At 47.2% G+C, this 27,242-nt stretch overlaps 1 protein-coding gene across 1 annotated transcript in view; it reads left to right on the top strand.

Annotated features, from left to right (window-relative positions):
• Positions 1-1,462: 1,462 nt before the first annotated feature.
• The window catches only part of LOC142578391 (uncharacterized), a 38,061-nt gene continuing 12,281 nt past the window's right edge, over positions 1,463-27,242 (top strand). Inside the window, exons 1-3 of the mRNA XM_075687784.1 lie at positions 1,463-1,922; positions 14,096-14,493; positions 16,347-16,727. Coding sequence (XP_075543899.1) covers positions 1,552-1,922; positions 14,096-14,493; positions 16,347-16,727 — 1,150 coding nt within the window. The 5' untranslated portion in view covers positions 1,463-1,551. The remainder of the gene's footprint in view (positions 1,923-14,095; positions 14,494-16,346; positions 16,728-27,242) is intronic.

The following is a 27,242-nucleotide window of genomic DNA, read 5'->3' as shown; positions in this document are numbered from 1 at the left end:
GCTCTTGTTGCTCTCGCTCTTTCTGTTCTTTACGTTCACGCTCCTGTCTTTTTGCAGTCTCTCTCTCTTCAATGGTCTCAAGGCATTCCGACAGCTCGTCATCCTCAGCCTCTAACTCAAGAATAGCCTTTATCAGTTCCGGTTTTCTTAGTTTGTCTGAGACATCCAGACCCAACTCTCTTGCAAGCTCCAACAATTTCGGTTTGCGCAACGACTTCAAATCCATGGCTGCTCTGAATGCTGCTTTCTCTACTGCTTACTATTGTCTTGCCGCAAACTAACCCGGCAGCAACGACAACCACAATTACCAGCTCTGTTTCTGACACTAACAAAAAGCCTGGCAAAGCTCAGAAGAAGAAAGTCCCGCACTCACCAAACCTCGCAGGCAGGAATTCCGCGCAGTCGTTCCGCTGCAGGCAACCAGTCGTCACACAGGGCTCGTTGCACTGCTCCCGGATCGTCGTTGAGCTGCTCAGCATACTGTCAACTGCATCTCTTTGCTGCTGGCCTCCGTTGTCGCGATCTCGCCGCTGGCAGACAGTTGTTTGAAGTCGTAGGCGATCTCACCGCTGCCAACCAGATGTTTGGATCCGACCGCTGGTACGATCTGTTGGGAACTCGGCGCTGACGCCCGTGGTTGTACCTGGGTCGCAAGCCCCAAGGGTAGCGTTGGCCTGGCGGCCTGGGGTACAACTGGAAGCATCCGAAGGTCCCGGCAAAGCATGAGTCGACTGGTAACAACGAAACAACTTGTTTATTTTAACATCGCAAAGAGTTGGTGGTCAGGTTTGACCGAAGTAGAGAGACGGGAGAGCACTTCACTCAACAGAAGAAATCGGAGCCCTCCCTTTGGCGTCCGGGGGCAGCTGTTTTTATACTCTCGCAGTTGAGGGCAAGAAGGAACCCCTCAAAAGACGAGCGCGTGAATGTACAATGGGCTAATGGTGACGCACACTGTCGTAGCGATGCCGTAGTACCATGTCGAGCACGATCTCGTAGCACCCTGTCGTGGCGCTGCCGGTCGGACACAATGACTGTAATGAGAGGATGGTCCCTGCTTTGGCATCGCCTGTTTCGGGCATAATGACTGGAACGAGATCCCTGCTTTGGCATCGCCTGTTTCGGGCCCAATGACTGGAATGAGATCCCTGCTTTGGCATCGCCTGTTTCGGGCACAATGACTGGAATGCGAGGATGATCCCTAGGCGGTCGCATCGCCGCAGACGCGCCTGGAAACACCTGGCGATGAGTGTTGCGGCGACGACGATCGGGCCAAAATGTCTGCCGCCCCGCCGCAGTCGCGCCGGCAAAACCACGTGTCGCAGGCGAAACGCAACACGGCTAATCGCCAGCTATAACGGTTATATCCCACCTGGAAGAAGATGATGAAGAAAACCACGAGCTCGCGTGTCATCGGCGCACGAGGAAGTTAAGAAGAAGAGCTCCTGCGTCCCATAGCGTTCTGATCGCGGACCACCGTATAGACGGCTGCGCCCTAACGCTGCGTTTCATTCAGTTCCGCGTTGTTTCCCACACCGCGTGAGATCCCCGATGGACGGCGGCGGAGCCTCGGAGCGCGGCGGTCGCCACCGCCGCTCTGGAAGCAAGCACAAGCGACCCAAGCAAAAGGCGCAGGCCTCTGGCCTGGAGGGAAAGGTGGTGCCCCTTCAGAGCGCAGCCAGCCCAGCGTGTCGAGACCCGGCCGACGGCTGCATGTCGTTAGGCAGCCAAAGCATGGGCTCCCCGGTTCCTCGCGCGACGTCCGACGGTGCGTCTTCCCGGCATTTCGATCGCAGCAAGTCTCAGCCAGGGGCCCACTCCAAATCTTGCTCTTCGGGCTCGCGTCAACATCTGGCTTCCGTGGACGCAGCCGCTCCGAGATGCGCACTGTCCCCGTCCAAGCAAAGCACTGATGCCTCCAGGTAACGGGGAACTAGGCGCGGCCGCTGCGGTCGAACGAGTTAGGAAGTGCGTGCACCTGTACCTACCTCGCGAAAACATCATTCCAGGGGATTTTATGTGCTTCAGCTGTGTGCTTCAGTTGCATCTTTCCCACACCATCGACGTATACACAGAAATATCGCTATTGTGTTAGAAGCTGGTGCTCTTGTGAACAAGATCTCATTGCATAGGCGTATCCATTATGCGGGGGGGGGGGCAAACTAGGCCATTTCCCCCCTTTCTAATTTATGATAGCGGGCACTGTCGGCTGCACACTGATAAATTCAACAAACAGCTGAGGGCATATATATATAAAGTGTTTTTCGAGCGTGAGAGAAGCCCGCGAATACACCCAAAGTGCCTCGAGCGGCCAGTCGCGCGGCAATCTTGCGTGTGTTCGCGGGCTTCTTTTACGCTCGGCAAAATACCTCTAGGTAGCACGTATTGAGCAACAGAAAAGTGTATTGGAAGTTTTTCATGTTGCTCTACAATTTTGTCGTTGACACTTTTCGTACAATTATAATATTTGAAGAGTTAATCCACTAACTAAGACTAATTATATAATCAGGCAGAATGCAAGAAATAGTCTTTCTCCGAATGGACGGCAAAGAATATAACCTTGGCTTGGTCCGCCTATGTGGCATTTGCATGTTTTTAAAGTTTGGCTCAAGATACATGAAACACCCTGTATACATGTATGTCGTGACTGACACCGGCCTCCTTTGTGTCTACGGGAACGCATTCGACGGTATAGTCCGTGAAGAGGAAGCTGATAAATGTATCCGCGATGAGAAGTGATCAAGCCTCCTCCTGCGCTCTTCGTCTTCAAATTCATAATGGAGAGCAGGAAACTTCATCAGGGCCCAGCCGCTTGTTTCAACGCAGACTTGCTTTGAAGTAGAACTTATGTTGTGACGCACAATGCCAGCAATCAAACCTTCGAAGTTCTCTCAGAACGCTGGTCAGCTCCTGGCTGGGCAGGAAGGTCCGCCTCGGTCCTAGTGAGCAATAAGACCATGCAGAGGATTATCTTTGGTAAGTGCGGAAGCCAAGTGCAATCTTCTCATGAGGTACGTTCATTTGGGGCGCGAACAATGTAGCCTCCTATCAATGCATTACTGACCGCGCCCGGTTTAGATATGAGTGGCCTTGTAAAGATGCAATGCTCATATAATTTCTCCTGTGCTCCTTTTAGAGGATTGCAGTTTTGCTGGGCTGATACGAGTTTCTTGGAAGCGAAGCAAAAGGAGCTCTGCATGTTGCTGTCCCCGAAAGAAACAATGCCGATCTTGATCATATCTTCGAATCCGTAAAAGGCACTCTCAAGGTCCAGTGCATCATTGAACCCGGCATTTAGAGATCCAGAGAACTACTTAATTGGGTCACTCGACATTTTTCTTGTCAATACGAACTGGAACTTTCTCACACCGAGCTGGTGACGAATGCATTCGACATTTGACCTCGGTGAGAACGAGAGCGCGATATGTTTCCTTTGTTAGAAAATTTTCAGGTTGGCTCTTATTGTTCAGGTCTTACATGTAAACAAGAAACACCACTTCGAGCCATTCAAGTCTCGTCATCAACAGTTGTGAAATTTAGAGAATTTAGAGAACTTTAGAGTTGTGGACTTTATTGCTGTAGAGAATTGTTTACATGTGTGAGTAAACCACTTCTGGACCACTTTCATGAAACGTATTGTTAGCCCAGCTATAGCGAACGCGGTTTCACATATTCGGCCAGCCTGTATGGTCCTTCAGGTAGCTTAGTGCTGCTGTGACTGAAGCATTGGACAGCTCCATGGCTCAGCTTACATCCATTTTCCGGAATAACAGTTGCCTGTGCTTAAGCAGCTGTATTGGCAGTACTGTCGAGTGCTTTTGCATTTTGTACAAGCGCTTCAAATATTTGGAAGATATTACTTGCAAGCCACCAATTCCCTTCGCCAGGAATTTGGATGTTATGTTTTTAACGATGTGACGGTTAGATGGCAAGGAAGATAGGTTTCATAGTAGTAGGGTCGGGCAAACTGAAGAAAGAAGCTAATCGGGCTCTTGTGGGTTTATTATTTTTTTTTTATTCAGCATTGATTTAGACACAGTGAAGGTCTTGGATGGCAAGGCTAAAGGCAGTACATTGTCTGCCTGACTACGGCCCTGTCACCCATACATTGCTCAACAGTGCGGTAGCATATAACATACAGATAGTATACACACATATCAATAGCGTGGATTAGACATACATAGCACACATTGCAAACATACGTGCATTAAATTCAACAATCACTATACAACTTTCCAAGTAGAGATAGTTTAGGATCAACAGAGTAATATGAACACGAAAAAAAACTTTATATATTTACAAGCACAAAATGAAACGCACTTAAAATAATTGTACGTAAAACACACAAAAACCAATTAGCACAATGTCAATCAGAAAGGGAAAGCAAATATTTTTTCATGGCACTTTTAAAGCAGTTTAATGATCTGAAGTTCTGCGCTATAGTGATCGTGTTAGGATGTGCATTTATGAAGGATGGGACTAAGTATGCTAGTTGTTTTCTACCGTAGTTCGTCCTGCAAAATGGAATTCTAATATGGTCATGCCTGAAATTGTATTGGGTGTAGCTTGAGAGGTGGTTTTGATAAAGAATGAGTGAATTTTTCACGAGTTCACCTCGTATGTATATAGCGAGCTTAAGTTCGTACAGTTGATTAATTGCAGAATCTTGCCTAAGTGAAACTATCGCCAAACTTGGTCACCCGAGAATACCGCCCTCGCATCCAGTGTTTTTGCCTTGCCTTCGCACAATATATCCATCGCAACCACATGAATGCCACGGTGGTCGGTGTCAAGATGCACGTCATACCCCGCATCTTCTGTTCTCGTGATACGTGGCGAATATAATACGGCAAGCTGCCCACCGATGCATCCTCCTGTAGTAAGTAAGCAACCGGTATTTGTATTCTACCATGCAGGCGGCAACGAAGGAACCACAATAGTTAGTCAGGGGGAAATTTTCTGATGCAGGAACAAGGTGTGTGAGGTCAGAACTGAAATTCGCTTCTTCAACAAAAGTGTCTCTTTGCTTATGGTATTGCAGCTTTTGCTGGAATATGATTTCGTCAGTCATAAGCCCGCAAACTTCGGCCACCGGATCCTGTAGCTTCACGTTCCGTTCGGAGCCGACACTGCACCAATTCACTTAATACGGCTTCTCCTGACGTTGTAGCTTCGGCTTCTCCTGATTTTAGAAGAATATTTCGACCTGGAAGATTCAGCCGCACCTACGACCTTAGATGTTCATGGGCCTCAGCTGAGAAGTTTCTAATTAGGATGATGCAATGCTTTACTGTTAGCTATAGGACCCTACTGGCCTCCTTGTAGTTCCTTATTTGGGAGGGGTGTGCGAGCACTAATTCTTGAGTCCGAATCGAATGCGACTCGAATAGTGCTAGAAATGTGCGCTTAAATCTATTTTTTACTTTTTTGAAGATTTGCTTCCCGTAATTCGGTTTGTCTGTGACTCGCTCTATCTAAGCGCATTCTTAAACGGTTCCAAGACGCTGGTTACAAGCCCTTTTTCCCTCGTCGATCTGCATATTAAAGCGAAGCTTTTTTTGTTTGTCTGAACCCTACCGGTCTTTCCAAACCGTGGCTGCTGCTGCTGCTGCTCTTGTTTTACCAAATAGCTCACACTTGAAGGAATTTGATTACGTCCCCAACGGTGAAATCCAACCACGGCCCCTGAGCACATGCAACCCGGTGTTCTAACAATAATGGCCACAGTCGCACGTACAACTGCTACCGTGCCAATGTCAACTAGTTCGTTGAGATGATCGCCGCGTGTGTAACATTTGCGTAGCACGGGCTCGCGGGTGAGAGCATGCGCGTGCACGGCAGCTTACGCCGAAGACGTAGTAATGAAATGAGCAAATTTATGGCATTCGATAACCGTTTCGCAAAGGCTTCGTTTCACATAGATTACAATATGCCGCGGTGGATGTGCATAATTTCGAACATCACTTTAGAGTGTTACTTATTCTCAAAACCACCCTTACATCGCCGGTTATATAGTGTTCAATAATTTGTTGCAAGTCATCTGTAGCATAGCTGAACAGGAAGAACATCGTCCTTATGGTATTTTAGTTAAGGCCTCTTTCAACGCGCTTCAGTAATATCCTCATCGTCTTATACAATGTATTTGTTCGCGAGCAGCAAACTAAGTTAGCCCGCTTTTAGAGCGCAGCTCTTTGGCGTCCGTTCCTGGGTTTCGCGTCGTCGTCGGCGTTGTCGTCGGCCTCGTAACCAGCTCCGCCCCCCTTTCATCCCCCCGGCGCTAGCAGCGACCGACTGATACCGTTGGATGCCGCTGACGCCGCTAGAGAGTCAAGATAACGTGACTGCATAGAACACCGTCGCCGCCATGCAGAAAGAGGAGGAAAGGGTCCCCCCCCCCCCTGTTCTTGTGTGGCGGATAGGGTGCACTTCAGTTGCCGACGCGCCGGTTATTTCACGTAGGCCCCGGCACGTCGACGAATACGTGACCACCTTTCCACGGCTAGACCTGGTTCTTAGCGCTGCGGAAGCGAGGGTATCATATTGTTTGTGTCGGCATCGGCGTCGTTGTCCCTGAAACCAACTCCGCAGCTGGGGTTGACTCACTATCGGCGTCAGCGGCATCAGTCAGTCGCTGCTATCTCTTCCCTCCTCCCTTTATCGTGTTGTCCGCTTGCTGCGCGCGCTTCTGCCCCCATCGTTTGCCGCTGGGTGTACACGCCGCCCCCCTCCCCCTCTTCCTGCGAGTCTCCGGTTGTCAAAGCGCCGGCTCGAACTTAATTCCTTTCTTCGCTCCTCCTCCAATGCAACCCCTGTGCGGTGGCAATCAGAGAGCCAGATCGGTGGCGGCGGATCTGTATATGTGCACCGCCCGAGCCGAAATTGCCGCTGCCGTTCGCCCTGTGCGGTGGCAATCAGAGAGCCAGATCGGTGGCGGCGGATCTGTATATGTGCACCGCCCGAGCCGAAATTGCCGCTGCCGTTCGCCACTGCGAAATTATCTGCCAGTTCTTTCTGAGCCATGAGCGAGACGACCGATGGAAGTCCTCCGTCTGCTGCTGCTGCTGCTGCTAAACGAGCTGCCAGAGCAGAGGCCCAGCGCCGTCGCCGTCAGAATCCAGAGGTGCGTGCCGCCGAAGCAGAAGCTTACCTAGTGGAGTCTTTGTTAAAGGAATACGTGTGAAAAATAAAAAAAAAATTCTGTGATAGCGCATACATGTGTTGCTCGATTTCTTTGCCTCAATCTATCGAAAAGGTGAAACAGCTTATTTGCTGCGCTCAAATTTCGCATTAGGAAGTAACGTAATCGTCGGTAATTTTTTTTCTATGACTGTTACTAAGTTGGCTCGTTTTAGTTTTTCCTATTTTTGGCCTTGTTCTATTTAATCTGAGGGCAGTCTAGGATCTTACTAACCTGTGATTGCTGGCTTTTACTTCAACGAATGCTAACCCCCTAACGAAGTCGGAGCAGCCTATGTTTTTTTTTTCTTTCATTTTCCTGTTTAGGCTCCTCCAGGTCCATTCACCTTTATTGCGGTTTTTAATAGAAATCAATTGAGGGCTTTACTTGCCAAAACCACCATTTGAGTATGAGGCACGCCGTAGTGGGGGGCTCAGAATTATTTTTGACTACCGGGGGACCTTTGACGGGCCTCCAGGGTTCGGGTTTGGATGTTGTGGCGAATGGACGTGCTATTCGGGGCTCCGTTGTGGCGACGAAATCATAAGTTTTTGTGCATGCTTTGAGCTTGCTTCTGTTTTCGATTTGCTGATTTTTTACCTTTAAATAGTAATGGAGTGGCTTTTCTTTTTCTTTGTTTTTTTTTTTCTCGTATTTCGGGTGCGCAGGTGTGTTTCGTGCACATTTGGTTTTGCAGGATTGTTAGAGCGTCCTTTCGCGCAACGTGCTTCAACACGTGCAGCCGGTTTGTAGTCTTGCAGCCGGTTTGAGTGTTTGTAGTCTTTAAATGGTAGCTTGGAGGTGGCAAGATTAATAGCTATTAGGTGGTTTTACTGTGCGTGCTTTTGGTAGGAAAGTGAGAGCGTCGCCGCGTGGTTGAGCGCGTGCGAGGGCGTGTCATACCTTCGGTCTCCGCGGCATTGGTTGCTTTTGAAACAGTGCTGAGAGTTGCTTTGCGACATTTTGAGGATCCTGTGCGTATCGGTTCTTGCTGAAAGGCACGTGCTCTGCATTGGTATAGTGGTATAGTATTGTAGTATTTGCATCTGTAGTAGCATTATTATAGTATTATAGTATTTGCATAAAACCGTGCAATACATCGCGAGAAACCCGGTAAAGCAGGCAGTGCGCGGGGTGTCCCTCAAGGCAGATGAGATACGGATGAGAATGGAGAGGGCATCGAATCAACCGACACACAATGTGATGTCGATACTAGACTGCAGAAAATGGAGGCTTTCCAGGAAGAGCTTGTCAAACAGGTGCAAGAGCTCAAGAATGGGCTGGACAGGGAGCGTGATGCACGGAAGGTAGTTGAAAAGAGACTTAAAGCAGCCGAGGAAAAGCTGAACAGGGCCGCCGTTGTGAACGTGAATGTGCGTGACAATGGAACGCAGACCCCCGACGCGACCTGAGAGGGAGTGTCAGCAACGTGGAACGCGTGCAGCGTGATGAAGAGTATAATAGCTGAAAAGAACGGCACCTACCTCGAGGCCGCCATGCGGAAACAGCAAGAGCCCGGGAGAGTGCCCCTTGTTGAGTCCGAATCACGCGGCAAAGGACAAAGGGAAGCAGGGAGAGGTAGGAGAGAGTGAAAGGGTGATTATCGCCGGCGACTCAAACATGGCTAGTTGCTCAAAAGCAATTGTGGAGATGGTGATAGGCGATAAAAGAGTGGCGGTAGGGACATTTCCAGGGCGGACACAGGGTTCTGTCATGGACCGAGCAAAAGAAAAGCTCGCGGAAAATGCCCACGTGCGCAACCTTGTCATAGTAGCAGGTGGGCTAAATGACGTCCTGAACAGGAAAGGGACAGGACTAGCCTAGCGCTTGGCGAAGGGGGTGGACGACTTGCACGAGCTATCCCCTCAGGTGAAGATCGTGGTGCGCACGGTGCCGGAGATGCCTGTACATGACAGTCACGTACAAAGAGCCGTGGTGGCTGCTAATGAGGCAATATGGAAAATGAGCCGAGAGAAAGGCTTCGAGGTGGTTGAAGTAAACAGGGAAGTGAGAAGGTGTGGTGGTTTTAAACGAGACGGGATCCACTTCAATTACAGGCTGGCACAAGAAGTGGGCTGGCGAATTGGTGGTCGCGCTGTTGCTTATTTAGGGGGCCTGCGGGCGCTCAGGAGGTCAGAGTAGATAATAATGAAGGTCCCCTAGAGGAACCTCAGAAGAGCATCGCCGTCGATAGCAAGAAAAGGAGGAAAGCAAGAAAGAGAGCTCGCCATGCAATAGGTTACATAAACATACAGGGCGGCAGAAGAAAGGAAAAGTGGGCAGAGATTCTGGAGCAGTTAACTAGAGAACAAATAGGGGTGTATGCGGTTACAGAAACGCACCTTAGAGACTCAGAAGAGCCGCCAGTTATTGAGAATTATGTTTGGGAAGGGTGCTACAGAACTAAGTCGAAAAGAAAGGGAGGGGGAGTCAGAATGCTTCTCCATCAGGGAGCCAAATGGAAAAGAGTAAATTCAAAATGTCAAGAGCATCTTTGGTTATCAGGTACAATGAGTGGGAAACAAACTTGGCTGGGCGTTACGTATTTATGGACCGGAAATTATTGCACAGAGAGGAATAAACAGTTAGTGGAATGCATAAGCGCTGATATTAAGGGTTTCGGGAAGGGTGCTGAAATTGTTCTATTAGGTGACATGAATGCCCACATACAGGATTTAGATGGCTATACCGCCAACAACGGGAAGTCAATGCTAGACCTTTGTGAGCAACATAACCTTGTTATCGTGAATACAGGGCCCAAGTGTGAAAGGCAGATCATGTGGGAAGTGGGAAACCGGCAGTCCACCATTGATTACTGTCTGATGACAGAAGGAATTCATGATAATTTAAGGGAAATGGTCATTGATGAGGAAGGGTATAGCAGCATAGGGAATGACCATAAACGCATCATTTTAAATATGGGATATGTTGTTGGGAAAGAGAGCAAGGAGCGCAAAATGGCCAGTCCAAATCTGAAGGCTGAACAAATAGCAAATATAGTCACTAGAGTTGAGGGAGAACTTGGCAAATGGCCAAGTAAAGAGTGGGAATATGGTGAGCTTCTAAGTGTAATAACGACAGAAATACGGAAAGAGAAACAACATGTTCTTTGGAAGGGAACCAAATAAACCGAAAAGCTGGTGGAACAGGGAGATATGAGAAGCCATCGCAGAACGACAGAAAGCATCTCGAGAGCACAGGCAGGCAAAGAAGGCGCAGTTGCCGCAGGATGAAGTAACGAGTAAATGGGAAATATACCGGGAGAAAAAGTCTATGGTTCAAATACTGGTGCAAGCAAAATTAAAAGGTGAAAGTGAACGCTGGTCGTCAGAAATACGTGAGAAAAAGAAGGCCGCACCTAGAATATTTTGGAACCACATAAAATTATTAGGCAGGAAGTCAACAACAATACAACAACATATCCTAGACGAAGATGAAAACAGACTAGAAGGAGAAGCGGCAATAAATTACATCCCAGAAATAGCAGCCGAATCTTTCTAAGGCAATGACGAGGTTGTATTTGAAGAAAAAAAAGAGCATGAAATAGACCCAAGTGGAAAAGGAGCTCGTGCTGACAAATTTCAACTGGAAGAAAGCGGAAGAGAAAATTCCCAAGCGCACAGCCACAGGGCTAGACGAGGTTCCTGTTAGGCTGATTAATGAACTAGGACCAAAAAGTAAGGAAGCTCTGGTGAAAGCAGCGGAACAAACTTTAAAAGAAAGACGAATGCCAGACAGTTGGCGAATTAGTATGGTATGATGAACTTTATTAGTTGGCGACACCGTAGAATGAATTTAATTTATAAAGGCAAGGGGGAGAAAGGTAGAATTCACGCGTACAGACCGTTGACAATTACATCGGTAATATACAGGCTAGCAATGCAGGCAATCAAATTAAAACTTCAAACTTGGGCAGAGAATAACGGCATTTCGGGAGAACTTCAGAATGGCTTCAGAATAGGTAGGCGTTTAGATGATAAGTTCTTTATTCTTACTCAGTGCATTGAAATACCAAAAGTAGAAAGCAGACCGTTATATTTGGCCTTTTTAGACATTGCAGGAGCCTATGACAACGTAGACCGCAACATTTTGAGGCATATTCTGAAAGGGGAAGGCTTAGGGGACGATTGTCTACAGCTTTTGAGAGAGATTCACCTAGAAAATACCGTTTGCGTTGAATGGGAAGGGATGAGAAGAGAGGAGAAAGTTCATGTCAAGAAGGGACTGAGACAGGGGTGCCCTTTATCCCCGCTGCTGTTTATGATGTACATGGTGAGGATGGAGAGGGCGGTAGAAGGAAGTAATATCGGGTTTAATCTCTCGTACAAACAGGCGGGTACAGTAGTTGAGCAGCAGCTCCCAGGTTTATTTTATGCGGATGACATTGTGTTGCTAGCTAACAAGCAAAGTGATTTGCAACGTCTGGCTAATATCTGTGAACATGAAGGCAACAATTTAGGTTTTAAATTTAGTTTTAGAAAATCAGGTGTTATGGTATTCAATGAAAACAGTGAACAGACAGTGGAGATACAGGGCCAGGAAATACCTCGGGTAACAGAATATAAATACCTTGGTATATGAATAAACGAGGGCAATAGATATATGGAAACACAGGAAAAAACAACAGTGAAGGGGAAGAGAAATGCGGCCATAATGGAAGCACAAAGCGCTATGGGGATGCAATAGGTACGAGGTCGTCCGAGGTATGTGGAAATGTGTAATGGTTGCAGGATTTACTTTTGGAAATGCGGTTGTTTGCTTTAAATCAGGGGTACAATCAGGACTCGATGGGAACCAAAGGTCAGTGGGTCGCCTCGCATTGGGCGCTCACGGGAAGACTACAAATGAAGGTGTGCAGGGTGATATGGGCTGGACTAGTTTTAAAGTGAGGGAAGCTCACTTTAAGCTCAGGTATCTGTACAGGAAAAACATTGATTCACAGTGGAGGAAAAAAACTAGGAAGCTTACCAGCAAGTATGTGGCCTGCACGGTGGGCAACACAGCAACAAGGACGGTCAAGCGGAAAGTCAGAGAGGCTGAAATAATCTCATGGGTGGCGGCAATGGAAAGGAAACCTGCCATGAGCAACTACTTAAGAGGAAAAAACGAAATCAGGAAAGAAACAATTTATGATAACTCAAAGGGAAGCTCATTACTTTTCGAAGCGAGATCGGGATGCCTTAGAGCACGCACCTATAAAGCGAGATATAAGAAGGAACAAGAAGCATGTGCTTGCTGCGGTAAAGCTAGGGAAACTATGGAGCATGTTTTATTAGAATGTGAAGACGTCTACCCAGCGGGTGATTTAGGCACCACTGGCCTCCTTGAAGCCCTTGGGTTCAGCGGGAGCAGTGGAAAAGTAAACATGTCCGCAATAGGCATTAGTAAGAGGCGATTGGAGGATTGGTGGACGAAAAGTAGGGAAACGGCAAAGAATGGAGATTTACAAAAGCGCAGTTAGCAATAGGGGATCAGAAAATTTGGGTGTGGGAGTTTATAGTGTTTATTTTTTATTTTTTATTGTTCGACTTAGGTAGGACATTAGGCACTATAATATCAAGAGCTTTGTGGCCCAATCTACCGCCCCGTTCCAAAGGGGACGCTCATATCATCCATCCATCCACCATCCAGGCGCGGTACACGGGAGTTTTTGCATTTCGCCCACAACGGAATGCGGCAGCCGCGGCCGCAATTTAATCCCGCGACATCATGCTTAGCAGCGCAACACCATAGCCACTAAGCAGTCTCGGCAAGTGCTCTTTCTGCGGTGCTGGAATAAAATATTCATTATTCGCAATCGACTCCCTCCTTGGAGCTCTATTATATCTCACAGTAATTCCACAGCCCACGCCATGGTTGCCGAATTCTTGTTTTCCAGTCTGCCTTTTTTTTTCAACTTTCTCGTTAAACTCGCCAATGACTACAGTGCAGAGAGTTTTCATCTCCCGTAATGTTTATGTAGCGTCCTAATAGATCTGTCTTACTTTAATTTGTCATCATTGTGACGTCCCGCTCATACATAAGGTTGTATTTTATATAAGTCCTATTTTACTACAATAATTGCTACACTTCTGCAATTACGTTAAAATTCATCGATGTACCCCGCTATGTCCTTATGTGTTAGAAAATCTTACCTGACATCCTTTCTTATCCGGAAGGCCTCTGTAGCAGCGGACTTGCCCATTAGTCAGCGCCAGTCAGCCTCACCACATCTGCTTAGCCCGTTGAGCTCACTGACATTGTAGGCAACGCCTCATAACTTCTCTGGCCCTGCTTAGCAAGCTTAGCTCGCATTTTGAACCTTGCCAGATTCAGTTTGCAGTGGCGGCCCTGCCCGGACCTAGAGATTATTTGCGCCCTCTGTTGCGCATTGGGTCCGACCCGGTACGCAGGCTCTCCGCAGCCGCTGGGAACGAAGACCAAGAGTTAACTGCGAGAATCGCGAGGGAAACTTATACAGACGATAAAAAAAAGCGGGAAGTTCCTTGCTTCCAATATTTGTTACGAGAGTTAAAAGGCGAAAGGGCAATTTCACTCCCAGCAGTTTATAGGGCAGCGAGATCGTCTCAGTAGTGGTCAGCCCAGTAGCTTAGCTAGGTCGTCTGGCACCCGAGGACCATAGGTCTTCTGTCATCCCCCCCCCCCCCCTGGGTGTAGTCGAGCAAATCGAGGATGTCAACAATTACCGGCTGTCTTCAGACGTATATAACAGCTCCCCCCCCGCCCCCCCACTGGCCCCTTGCACCCGGCGCCCGCGGTCCACGCTCCCTCCCCCCCCCCCACCCCCCGCCGTTGCTACGCCACTCAGCCTCCGCGCCTTCCTTCATCTCTCTCTCTCTCTCTCTCATTTCCAGAGCGGCGCGCTCACATGTCTGTTCCGATAACCGATAACACGATGCCACGCTGCTTACTCACCAGGTCTAAACCCTCCGACGAGCGCGTCGTCACAGGCGAAACACGCCAAACAACGGCGGCGCACACCGCCGGAGGGACCGAGATTGCGAAGGAGCTTCAAGACGCTGCTGCGCCGGCAGTCCCTCCTGCTTCCAAGACGGTGGCCAAAGCACACAAAGACGGCGCAGCCGCTGGGAAAGTGCCGGCCGCGATCGAGCCCCGGTCGCCGTCTTTGGCGTTAACTCCGCTGTCCGTGGCAGCGGCGCCGCCGAAGCAACGGACCGACCGTCGCAGGAAGTCGAAGGCGGCCAAGGACCGGGACCAAGAGGCTGACAACCGGCCGTCCATGGAGAGCTTCACGCCTCTGGACGCCATGAAGAAGAGCAACTTGGCATCGACAACGGCTCAGTGGTCCTTCTATCGTGAGTCTGTTACGTTGAGTAGCGCGAAAAAAGAAATATAGGACGTAAGGAAGGGACAGGCACTGGCGTTGCTGAAGGGCGCTGCTGAAGGCGGTGTCTGCGCGAGTCATGAACTAGCCAGCCCAACTGCGTACGTTTTATTTTTGTTACGTTGTTTTAACCCGGTTTGTGACGCAGATTTCGGAAGCAGTGAAGTTTATTTAAAGTGTAGGAATAGTGGTACTCTTCAGTAGGAGGGCAAAAGGCAAAGTGCCTGACGGAGCCCGCCCTCATCCAAACAGTCGTAGTATTTGACAGTCAGCAGCAGCGCCACTTCAAAAAAAGTAAACATGATCTAATAAGATCTGGAACACATTGGAATGAATAACACTAGCAGCACTCGCACTCAATACATATGCTATTTTTTGTTAAGCAACATCCACTTGGTAACCCTCTTTTTGAATTTTCCTAATAGAAGTACTCGAAATAAATAGGTTTTCAATGTGTTTGCTAATGCTATGAAAAAGTCGCAGTTTCGCCGGAAAGGCGAATCATCGATTGCGATAGCGAATTGGTAGACAGCTATATGAAGTAGGCATAATAGTTTTATCGGCCGTGCAAACTTGTAAACATTCGCTTACTAACTAAACTAACAAGCACGGTGTCACGCGTGCTCAACCAAACATGAACACATCTCACTCGATGACCGAGAAAACTCGCGGTCAAAACGCCAAGCGCGGCAGCAGCAGTCAGCGAATTTATTACCTTCGTGCTCTCTCTCGCTTCAACGTGGACTAAGCGGCGATAACACAGCGTGCACGACCCTATCAGCACTCTGTGCCCATTGTAGATCGCTTTCAAGATAGGGCCCGCGAGGGCGCGCATGGCCACGCCATACGCAGCAGCCTCCGGAGTAGAACGCCCCCCTCACGCCGGTGCTTTGCGCGCGACGGAAGACTGTGCGCTTCCTCCCCACTTTCCTCCCTCGCGCGCGCGAGATTGAGTCGCGATGGTCGGCTCATCCTCGCACTTTCTCTCGCACATAGAGTATATACGGCGCGCGGCGACGATGTCATCGCCCTTGGATTTATACCCAGGAATACAAGAATAGAATATGCATTTGCCGGAGTTTACCGTTCCCTGCATACTTTGTCCTGCACATGACGGTATGTTATCGTAACCACATTGAGGTCCAGTGCTGGACGAAGGCCTCTGCCAGCAATCTCCAGTTACTCCTGCATTGCGTCAGCCGCATCTTTCCTATAGATTCGGAAATTTGCAAATCTTATCATTCCATGTAACCTTCTACCTCTGTTTCTCATCCCCTTGATTGTCAGTTACTCGAGAGACCACGAAGGCCTGTGGCGAATTTGGTAAACGTTTCCTTCGTAAAAAAGAAAAGGAATTCGCTTTGGTAGGCGCCACTCATCCCGCGTTACTTCGTTTGACACGCAACCGTTCGCGCGAAGTGTTCAACTGGGAGTAAATTCTTCGATCTATAGTGCACGGCGGCTTATGCGCTATATTTGACATATAGTTGACGCTTTCGGAAATAGCACGCTAGCTGGTAAGGAAACCCATCGCTGTAGTTCAGTGAATATGACGTTGCGCTGTTGAGCTCGAGCTCGCCTGTTAGATTCCGGCCGCGACAGCCGCGCTACCATGCAGGCGAATTGCAAGAACGCTCGTCTACTTAGATTTAGGTGCACGTTGAAGATCAGCAGGCGGTAATGATCCGGAATCACCGGATCTACGGTGATTCCCCCCTTCCTCTACGGCATGCCTCATAATCGGATCATAGTTTTAGCACGTAAAACCCCAGCAATTTTTTTTCAAAGGCTGGTGAGGGAGCATGGATGTTCACACTGACGCAGCCATGAACGTCACGTTCGTGACCGAGGCGGACACCAAGGAGGAACGGTACCTATACGCCACTGTCGTGGCCGTTGTGGGCGCCATCTTCATGCTGGCCTTAGTGGCCGTGGCGCTGCTGCTGTCCAGCAAGCGTCACGAGTCGTACGTGACCTGCGACACGCCCGAATGCAGAGAGGCGCAGGACTCGCTGACACGGCTGCTCAACACCAGCAAGGACGTGTGCAATGACTTCTACGGCTACGTCTGCGACTCGTGGCTAGCACGCTCCAGCGGCAGCTTCCTCGGAGACAGCGCGGCCGCCTCCATAGCCAAAATGAGCGAGCGCCTGCTGATCCAGAACGTTGAAAGAGCAAAGGAAAGGGCGAAGACAATCTCCCAAGGCAAGCATCTGGTTCATTCTCCTTTGTCTTAAAGCTTAAAGCAGGGTGCTGAAAGCCGGAGGCCTGTTTCGATTCAGACAGCCGTCATCCGTCCCAGCACCGCCACCGTCACAGCACCGGTTTCTGTCAGGAGACAGCGTTTCCTCGCCGATTTCCCGTCAAAAACTGGAGGTTTGCGACCTTGGCTGATGCCCCCAACGTCGCCAGCATCTAGTCTTTGTGAAAAAAAAAAATACGGCGAAGAAACGCAATCCTCAAATGAAAACCGTCGTCATGATGTTGACGGGACGGAACGGATGACAGCTGCGTAAATCAAGCCCTACAGTTATAGTATACATTTAAGACACCTGGGTTAATTTAGTGGAGTATGAGAGGTTGTTTCTCTGTACAGACTTCCCAACCTGGGAAACGCGGCGCTAGTTGCAATCTGTTGGTTTCGACTTTCACGCGTATATTTCCCGGTGAATTATTTCATTTGAAAGTTCTGTTCCGCTGCGAGACCCGACTGTTTATCAAGCTTGCAAAGCGAACGTGCAAACGATATATCGTAATTAATTTTATGCAATATCATATTTAGCGCTTTGACTAGAAATAAACAGCATCGTCAATTTTGTTTCCTATACGTTAACGCGTAATAAGCATAATTTAAGAAGTTGTATCTCCCATTTCTTATGTATCATTGTTTTCTGCGCAGAACCAGTAAACGTTCAATGTGTTGCAGACATTGCATTCTGACTGCACATGTATTAAATGGCAAATCTGGCGATATTGTTATGTCCACTGGTCTTAATAAAATTTTGAATATATTTTCTCTATTTGCACTATGGTTATCTCTGCAAACTATATGGCTGCAAGCCATTTAGTTTTCCTTAAAATGATTCTTAAGATTGGTCAGGTGCCCGATTCATGACTTTCTACTGGCCACCCTGTGCTTGCGACGTCAGAGACCACACCGCCAGTATCACTGAAATCGTCGCTTAAAGCGCCGCTGTATAGTTCGGAAACTCTGTAAAAGCTCCCTGTGTCATCAGGAGACATAATCAGCTTCGCTTATTTGTCGTTAGCGCCACGTGTACTGCGTGTTTAGCACGTGTTCTGCTTGTGTACATTATGGTAGTGTAGGATCTGACGTCATCGACTCATCGAGACTTCGCACAAAGCAGCTGCCCGTTTCGGTTTCGGTATCACATTTATTGGTTAATTAATATTATTGATGAATTTCTAAGGAAATTCAACCGCCCTATTGGTGAGAGGTCTGTCAATGCCATTTGAAAATGACAACATCCTAATATGGTTAAAAAAACGCCGGAATTGCCCTTTAATCTTCACGTCAAAAGGTAATTGCACATTGCACTTGCTTCAGTGCATTGAATTTCTTTTGTTTCTACTGGTTGCAACATATCGCAATATTCTAAGAAATTACTTAGCCGTAAATATCCCTGCCTCTCCTTGCTTCTCTCTCTCTCTACCTCCTTCTCTCCATCTACCTCTCTCTCTGTCTACATGAAACAATGTGAAAAGCAGGCAGCCACCTCGTTTTTATAAACAGTAGATAACACATTAAACAAAAGCAAATCAAAAGCGTGCAGTGAAGTCAGCTGGTTGCATCTCTCCCTCTGAATGATAGCATATTTTCAAGATCGGATGGTTCTTGCACGTCCGCAGCTGATAAATTGTGCGTACGTATCACGAGCCATAGGCTGTGCCCAACAAAACGGAGGCAAAGTTGCTATGGAGTCCGCAATTAGCTTGTATCACTGCATGTACTCATATAACCGTATCGCGTCATCACTGCCTCTATAAAGCAACTATCATGCAACTTACAAGATATACAATGACAGCATGTCATTTGTTTATCTGAATCTTCTTTTTGTTAAATTATGACATGCAGCTGCTTACTGTTTTATTCCATGGTGTGATTTAATGACATGTGCATGCAGACTCCCCAAAAATTCTACTCAGCCGAGCTTGCTCGAACCCATACTCACCAAAGTTCTACTCAGCCGAGCTTTCTCCGACTTATATTCACCAAAATTCTACTTAGCTGAGGTTGCTACGATTTACAGTGACCAAAATTCTACTCAGCCATGCTTGCTCCGACTCACATTAACCAGATTTTACTTAGCCGAGCTTGCTCTGACTTATATTCACCAAAATTCTACTCATTCTACTTAGCTGAGCTTGCGCAAATTTGTAGTCACGAAAATTCTACTCTGCCGCGCTTGCTCCGATTCATATTCACCAAAATTGTACTCAGCCGAGCTTTCTCCGACTCATGCTCGCCAAAATTATACTCAGCTTTGCTTGCTCCGATTCATATTCACCAAAATTCTACTCAGTCGAGCTTTCTACAACTCATATTCTCCAAAATTCTATTGAGCCGAGCTTGCACCTATTTATAGTTACGAAAATTCTACTCAGCCGAGCTACCTCCGATTTATAGTCACCAAAACTCTACTCAGCCGAGCGTACTCCGATTCATATTCAGCAAAATTCTGCTCAGTCGAGCTTGCTCCTACTTATATTAACCAAAATTCCGCTTGCCGAGCTTTCTCCGACTTATATTCACCAAAATTCTACTCAGCCAAGCGTGATCCGACTTATATTCATCAAAATTCTGTTCAGCTGAGCTTGCTCGAACCCATATTCACCAAAATTCTACTCAGCCGAGCTTGCTCCGACTTATATTCACCAAAATTCTACTTAACCGAGCTTTCTCCGACTTATATTCACCAAAATTCTGCTTAGCTGAGCTTGCTCCGACTTATATTCACCAAACTAATGCTTAGCTGTGCTTGCGCCGATTTATAGTCACCAAAATCCTACTCAGCCGCGCTTGCTCCGATTCATATTCACCAAAATTCTACTCACCCGAGCTTTCTCCGACTTTTATTCACCAAAATTCCCCAATATTCCCCATATTCCCCCAATGCTTAGCTGAGCTTGCGCCGATTTATAGTCACCAAAATCCTACTCAGCCGTGCTTGCTACGAGTCATATTCACCAAAATTCTACTCAGCCGCGCTTGCTGCCATTCATATTCACCAAAATTCTACTCAGCCGAGCTTGCTCCGACTTATAATAATCAAAACTCTACTTAGCCGAGCTATCTCCGACTCAAATTCACGAAAATTCCACTTAGCCTACCTTGCTCATATATATATAGTCACGAAAATTCTACTCTGCCTTGCTTGCTCCGATTCATATTCATCAAAATTCTACTCAGTCGAGCTTTGTACGACTTATATTCACCAAAATTCTACTCAGCCGAGCTTGCTCCTATCTATAGTCACGAAAATTTTACTCAGCCGAGCTTGCTCCGATTTATAGTCACCAAAATTCTACTCAGCCGAGCGTGCTCCGATTCATATTCACCAAAATTCTGCTCAGCCGAGCTTGCTCCGACTTATATTAACCGAAATTCCACTCATCCGAGCTTTCCCCGACTTATATTCACCAAAATTCTACTCAGCCAAGCGTGATCCAACTTATATTCACCAAAATTCTACTAAGTAGAGCGTGCTCCGTCTTATATTCACCAAAATAATACTCAGCCAAGCTTGTTTCAGCTCGTATTTTACCAAAATTCTACTTAGCCGAGCTTGCTCCGACTCGTATTCACCAAATTCTACTCAGCGAGGCCCACGAACCCAACCTCACGAATCGGTCCAAGTCTTAGTGATCTGCCGCTTGAATGAGTTCACTGAGCACTATGCACTATGCAGTGCATGATCGACATCGAAATTCTGACCTGTGCGGTCCATAAGCAAACATTGCATAGGAGTCTGTTCCATCGGATGAAAATAAAGACAAAGACATTGCCCTTACCTCTGAGGCACCATGCCGTTTCCTCGCAACTCTGTTGCTTTTTGCTTGGCACTCTTGTTTAGCCTATGTTCGTTCCTGTGCTACTGCTGTGCTGCTCATTGTAGTTCCTGAGAATGAGTCCAAATCAGAATGATTGCTGTTTTGACTGTGGTATGCTAGCTGTGGATGATGATCGCACTGTACATACCATCTGGGAAGCTGCTCTGGCGTCTCGGAGGAAACATTTATGTCTCAAGGGAAGTCTGCTCGTAAGCAATTCCGATAACTGTTCTGCAGAGGCGTGAAACAAAAAGACTGCTGACAATGTCAATGCAATTGTCATGGCAGTATTTCAGGATCAAGTGAAAAGTCTAGAGGACATTGACACGCCTATCGAGTAGAGCGTACGGCTACCGTCCAACAAGTATGATACCGTCGTTGCTGGCCTGAATCGAAATGATAAAGAAATAAAGCATATTAGGTGCCGATTTGAGGACGGTAAAGAATACCAGTGTAATGAAGAGTTAACAGATTTCAAACGGAATATCGATGAACTTGAACGGCAAAATAAAAAACTTAATTAACCTTGAATTTCATGGCATTCCGAAAACAGATCATGCGGTCTTGCTTGAAAAGTCAATGCAGTTGCTTCGTCCCTTGAGCTACCGCCGTTACATGAATGTGATGTCACTGCCACCACTTGCCGGCGAAGTTGGACAGGATACTCGGCATTATTGTCCGTTTTTGTCGGTAATCAGTTGGGAATCAGTGGTTTGAAAGGCGCAGGCGACTGAAATCAAAATGCTGCGGTTTATGTTCGAGAATATCTAGCCACGCAGGCACAATCTCTTCTATAAAAAACTAAGCAGTGGGATCGCGAGAAAAAAATTTTGTTTCAACAACGGGAAAGTATTTGTAAGGCGGAAAGAGGGTGATCGAGCTGTCGCACTTCGGTTTATGAACGACCTGTCATCTATAGCTTAACGTCGATCTGGGGCCGAATCTTATAACGGTTCGGTTGGGGAACCGTTCCTTTGGCCTCACCTGATTGGCCAAAATTTTGATTACGTCACAGGTCGTCAGAGGCAGCGGGGCGGTATCGCAATTTTCGACTACGTCACGCATCTATCAATCATCTTCAAAGCGAACCGGTCGTAGGAACCGGAGAAGGGATAGTCCGCTTTGGGTTCCGTTGCTGTGGCTTGGCTGTTGGCTTGTGACTCTGGCAGCGCGCGCCGGTCGCGCGCCCCCGGAGACGCGCGGGCGTCGCGCGCGCGTGCGTTGGTTGCTTCGGAGGCTATTACTTGCCTTCGTCGTCTGCTTGGCGTTGCTCTTTCGGTGTCGACCACGGCTGGAAATGCGATACGCTTTCGAAGAAGTGACGGATAATGAGTTGCACCGCCCTTGCTGGCTTTCTAAGTAGACCTTTTGCAAGCTACGCTATCAAATGGAGGAGACTCGGGTGCAAGCGTACGAGTGGCCATTCCACGCATGCAGAGGAAGGGATATTGCGCGCTGCGGTTCATCGGCACCGGCCTGCAGCTCCCAGAGCTCAATCGGACGCGAAGCATTGATCGGAATTGCCTAGATCTCTGCTGCCGGCATTGTCCACAAAGTTGCTCTCGCAACTACTGTGTTGGCCGGTTGAAGGGCTGGGTCAGCTTTGCCGTGACTTCAGCTTCAAAGTCAATGCCAAGGAGATATTTGCATGGTGAAATCGAATTCCCAGTGCTATCGCCAGTGCGAATAGCTCGCAGATCGCCGTTCAGCATTCAGAAGGGTTCAACCTAGGCTGGTTCAGCGCTTCCTTCGTTCGGCTGATAAAACTATACAGTCAGGACGGGAAGGTATTGTGGAGCTCTCTTATTTGGCTGCCCTTTTTTCTCTAGTTCGGGAGTGCCATACTTTGTTTCTCAATTTCACGGCACAGCGCGCACCGTCAGCACCACACTCTTCGTTTTGACTTCGCGCAGGCAATGCAGGGCCCGTATACCGTAATGTTCGATTTAAGTTCCACTGCTTCTATCAGGCGACGCGCCGTAGGGAAGATCGCAGGGATAGCGGCAGCGCGGCGGCGAGCGAGTCATGTCCGAGACGATAACGAAGGGCGAAAAAAGAAGGAAAATTGATAAAGTCGGCTAGTAAAGGTGTCCCTAAGAACCAGTTCACGGTTTTGTCGTGCTAGCTACTTGAGAAGTGCTGGTAGTGTGTTCCTGTTGCATGCATCGTGCGAGCTCCTGGTAGCAGACGACATAGCCCTGCGCTCTGCCAACTCCCTGGCCAACTCATTTACGCTTACGATACCGCCTGTGGGCTGAGAATGAAAAAGAATGACATTAATAAATTACTTCTGCATTGCGTAAACGCCCGACACCACAAGTTTATACTTCAAAACTTGGCGTGTAATATTTAATTTATATTTTACATTCATTTCGCAAGCAGAAACATTCTGCGATTCCTCGATTAGCTCGTCATATAACGACGTACACTTCAGAGGTGGCACCCTCTATCTATTGGTCGCGTACTCCCCTTCTTCCACCGCCGGCTTGGGAGTGGCACATCTAATGACGTAAGCGGCGAAGCGGACGGTTCGTATTCCGAACCGTTATAAGATTCGGCCCCTGACCAAGGTTAAAGAGTCGCTCCATCATCATGATGATCACAGCTGATGAGCTACAAAACCATGCAAAGAAATACTACCTATCCGGGATGACGATTTTTCATTTCAACGCACAATCCGCGCATAAGCACGCGTCTCTCAAAATATTTTTTGAACAGCTCGGTTTCGTGTTTGAGGTCATCATACTAACTGAAACGTGCTACACTGATGACAACGTGATAACCATTACTGGCTACAACGTGTTTTCCTTAAATCGCCCTTGTCGACGTGGTGGCAAGGTATCAATTTCGATAAATGAGACGCTAAAATATGACGTACTTGACCGCCTACCATTTCAGGAGCTGATTGCGAAGCAGTGAGCATATTGATGAACGACAAACTTATGTCAGCTGTCTATGTTCACTCAATGGATGTCGTAAGTGCTTCAACGACATTGACAAAAATTTTGATTACGGTAACTCAAATAAGCTTAATATAGTATCCGATGGCGATTTCAACATTGTTTTTCTCGCAAAATACTCCATGACAAGTGAATTGGTATGGCTATCTAAAAGCTTTTGCCTAATTAATGTAACTAATTCACCCACTAGAATAACCATTCATTCTTCTACGCTGAGCGAGTTCTTAGGACCTTTGAAGTTAACAATATGTTATCTGGGACCATCTCATCTGATTTGAGTGACCACTTACCAATATTTATGCCTGTCAATGAGCATGTAGAAACCAGAGAGCCTCCACACTCATACAAAACATCACGTCACATAATCGATATAACTTTCGTCCGGATATGTCATTTATCTCTTGGGATGCGATTTTTTCCTGCTGAGAAGCTTGATTCAGCCTTTCACACTTTTCTACAGAAATTCAAGAAGGCTTACGATTGGCATATCCCATATAAGCAATTCCGTCCATCTATAGAAAATTCGTAAGCCAATGATCACAAAATAAGCGATAAACAAAATCTAGCTTAAATATAGTATGTATGATGTCATTCTAGCCTCTCGTGACCCACAGTTGTTAGAGTTACAAAGCATGCCGTAATAAGCTGAATAAGGAAATTTGGAATGCTAGAACTGCATATGTATTTTTTTTTTTTGCATTTTCGCGCAAGCTATAGACAACCCATCACTCACATAGAAGAAAGTAATTAGAATATTTGGTAGCAATACGGCACTTAACAAATCTCTTGAGCTTATGGTTAATGGGACCTTAGTTAACGGTAAAGAACTAGGCAGTATTTTTAATGATTAATTTGTAGATATGGATCATCCTCCCTATTGCGGATGCTAACGAAGTGTTATCAGAAATAATCATGCAAAGATACAGTATTCTTAAGTACTATATTTAGTGCGAGGTGCTTTCTCTAGTTTCAGGTTTGAAAAATAGTACTGCCTGTGACTATTAAAATGTGCAGGTCCGTCCAATAAAATTTGTTGGAGACCTTACTGCGGGACCGCGCAAACACATTCTTCATCTCTGCTTTTCTAGTGGTACTTTTCCAACGTAGTTACAAATCGCCAAGGTGGGGGTCCCGCACAAAGAAAGGTGATCGGATAGTTTAAACAATTACAGAAATATATAAATCCTGCCTGTGCTTACAAAGTTTTGGAAAAAAAGCTTTGCTTTCTCGCTTGTCGTCTCTTACAGACAAACATAACTTAATAACGAACGCACAATTTAGGTTTGCGCGTTACCGGCTCACAGAGTTCGCCCTCCTAACACAGAGAGAAAGCATATTTGGAGAACATTGAACCTAAAAATTTAATATTGCAGAATTTTATTCATTTCATCAAAGCGTTTCATTCCTTTAGCCACAATCTACGTTTACGCTATAGCTGCAGTTCTATGGCATACGTGGCTCAGCGCACAAAATTGTTCAGTCCTGTTTGAGCGATTGCAGTAAGTGTGTAGCAATTCATCACCTTTCTTTCGAGAAAACCCTTGCTTGCGGCGTACCCCAGAAACATATCACACAGCAAGTTTGTCATTACATAGTACGTTGTGAAGCGTTGTTTATAAAAAGCCCAACTGGAGTATTAGGAGCAAACAAGTAGTTTCTTCGCATGCACTTGGCTCTTCAGAGAGTGCGAATGATTGTTGTACGGCCTGTACAATATGGCTACCTCTGTGACGTAGTCTGCTTTACCACGCAAGTTCTCATGTTTTATGTCTATACTATGCCCGCGGGGGTGAAAATTTACCGCATCTGTGCTCCAATATATTGTTCATTTGGACGCTGCTTACGTTCTAAAATATTCGAAAAGTATTCTAAAGGTATTCACATTCACGAACATTGACTATTCGATTACAAGAGTCGAGCGAATAGGGCACTTGTCTATTCGTTTTTCGAAAGTATCGAATATTCGTAGGCCCCTAGTATTTGGGGTTGCTTAAATATTACACCATATATAGTAGCCCACACGTATGGGTCCGAAATTATGGGCTACCAACAGCTTGCACAGAAATGAGAGAAAGAGAAAAATAATATGGCCGACGATTAGGCTTCTTGGTAATGCGATCTTTGAGCGCAGCTGCTGCCTTATTTCAACAACAGGCAACCGCATGCAGAACACGCAGTGCCGAACGGAGGCGGTTCTGAGTTTCGGATTGGGCAGCCCCACACCGGCGATCCGCCGCTATCGAGCGTGTGCTCCGGCGACGTGCCATATTATAGTGGGTCACCGCAGCGAAGAGGGGGTGGGGGAGAGTGGAGAGAGATTAGCAATTATTATTTAATATTTCTTCTGAGGCGGGATGAGGAAAGTGGTGGAGAACAGGGGTACTGAGTAGAGGTCACAGACTCATTCGCTCACAGACAGGCCTCAATGTGGCAGCACAAGGTTGGGGTGGGAAGTAGAAGTAAGGGGACGAAACGCTATAACTGTCTTTCGAGTCACCGCAACGGCACTGCGCCAGGTAAAGGGCAAGAGTGGAGGCGGGAGAAGGGCAGCCAGGTGCAAACACTGCCAGAGGCGACAAATGCCACTGAGGAATGTGCCCCGCAAACGGGAAACGAGACAGACGGCTGAGTCACGTACAGCCACGAGACGCGTAACCGTACGTTAAATTGAAACGCGCCGAGAAACTGAATTTAAAGAGAAGAGTGAGAAATCGCTTTATTCTAGGATAAAAAAATTGCTAGCTCTTCCGTATTCGAGATTATATGCAAGCATGAAATGGCAACCGGCAAAACAGATATGTTGGAGAAGATAACTAGTCAAAATCTTAAAATGGGTGGAGTGCATGTTCGCAACGGCACACCATACCACACCGCACCACGCCATACTGAGCACTGGTCCATATGGACGCTGCCCAGCTAGAAGAAAACCGACTGAAGGTGGCACGACAGGCAGCGAAGGACGTCGAGGAAACATAGCGCACTGCCTAGCTAGAAAAAAAAAGGCGCCTGAAAGAGGCGCGACGCAGCGTGGCGCCATCTCTCGAGGCGATGCAAAACTCGCGCCGCGGAACTCACGGACCGTTGACGCTCAACCGAGCACAGACAACCCTGTCTCAGCGCCAAAAGATGACAGTGAAATGTATGGTGCTCTGTATCAGTCTTTTGAACATCGCTTTTGGAAAGGACAAATAAAAATTAAGCGTACTAGAATTTACAGCTTGAGTGATATTGTCAACAAAGATTGGGAAGAACTCAGAAGCGATATTTTTTCATAATTTGTTTGGGTGGCAACTAGCATATGTAATGCGGTCCGGTACGAAGTGTTAGAGGCCCGAGACCCATTTTCTTATGTTTTGAGGGGTTGCCGGGATGATCTCCTTTTGTTCTCGTTACTTGCCCGGATAACGGCTCTGGCTTTTGGCTCAAGGTCAGTTGAAGATTGCCGACAATGGGAGCTAGAAGCATTTCACGCTTAAAAATGCATCGATGTCCGAAGTCCAGGGCGTCGCTTACGGCGTGCTTCAGCGCTAGGCCGGCAAAATCCGCACGGAATCGTTGATCGTGAAGGCTGGTTCCGGTGGTCAGTCACTTAGCGGAAGGGTTGGGTTGAAGGGATGGGAGCTTGGGAAAGTGGGATAGTGTTGTACGTAATTATCATATGATTTGCCATGTGTAGGCAGGATAGACA

This window comes from Dermacentor variabilis, chromosome 4 (assembly GCF_050947875.1).
Source record: "Dermacentor variabilis isolate Ectoservices chromosome 4, ASM5094787v1, whole genome shotgun sequence".
Lineage (NCBI taxonomy): Eukaryota > Metazoa > Arthropoda > Arachnida > Ixodida > Ixodidae > Dermacentor > Dermacentor variabilis.
The sequence above is the reverse complement of the archived record's forward strand: the minus strand, read 5'-3'. Positions and strand labels throughout refer to the sequence as shown.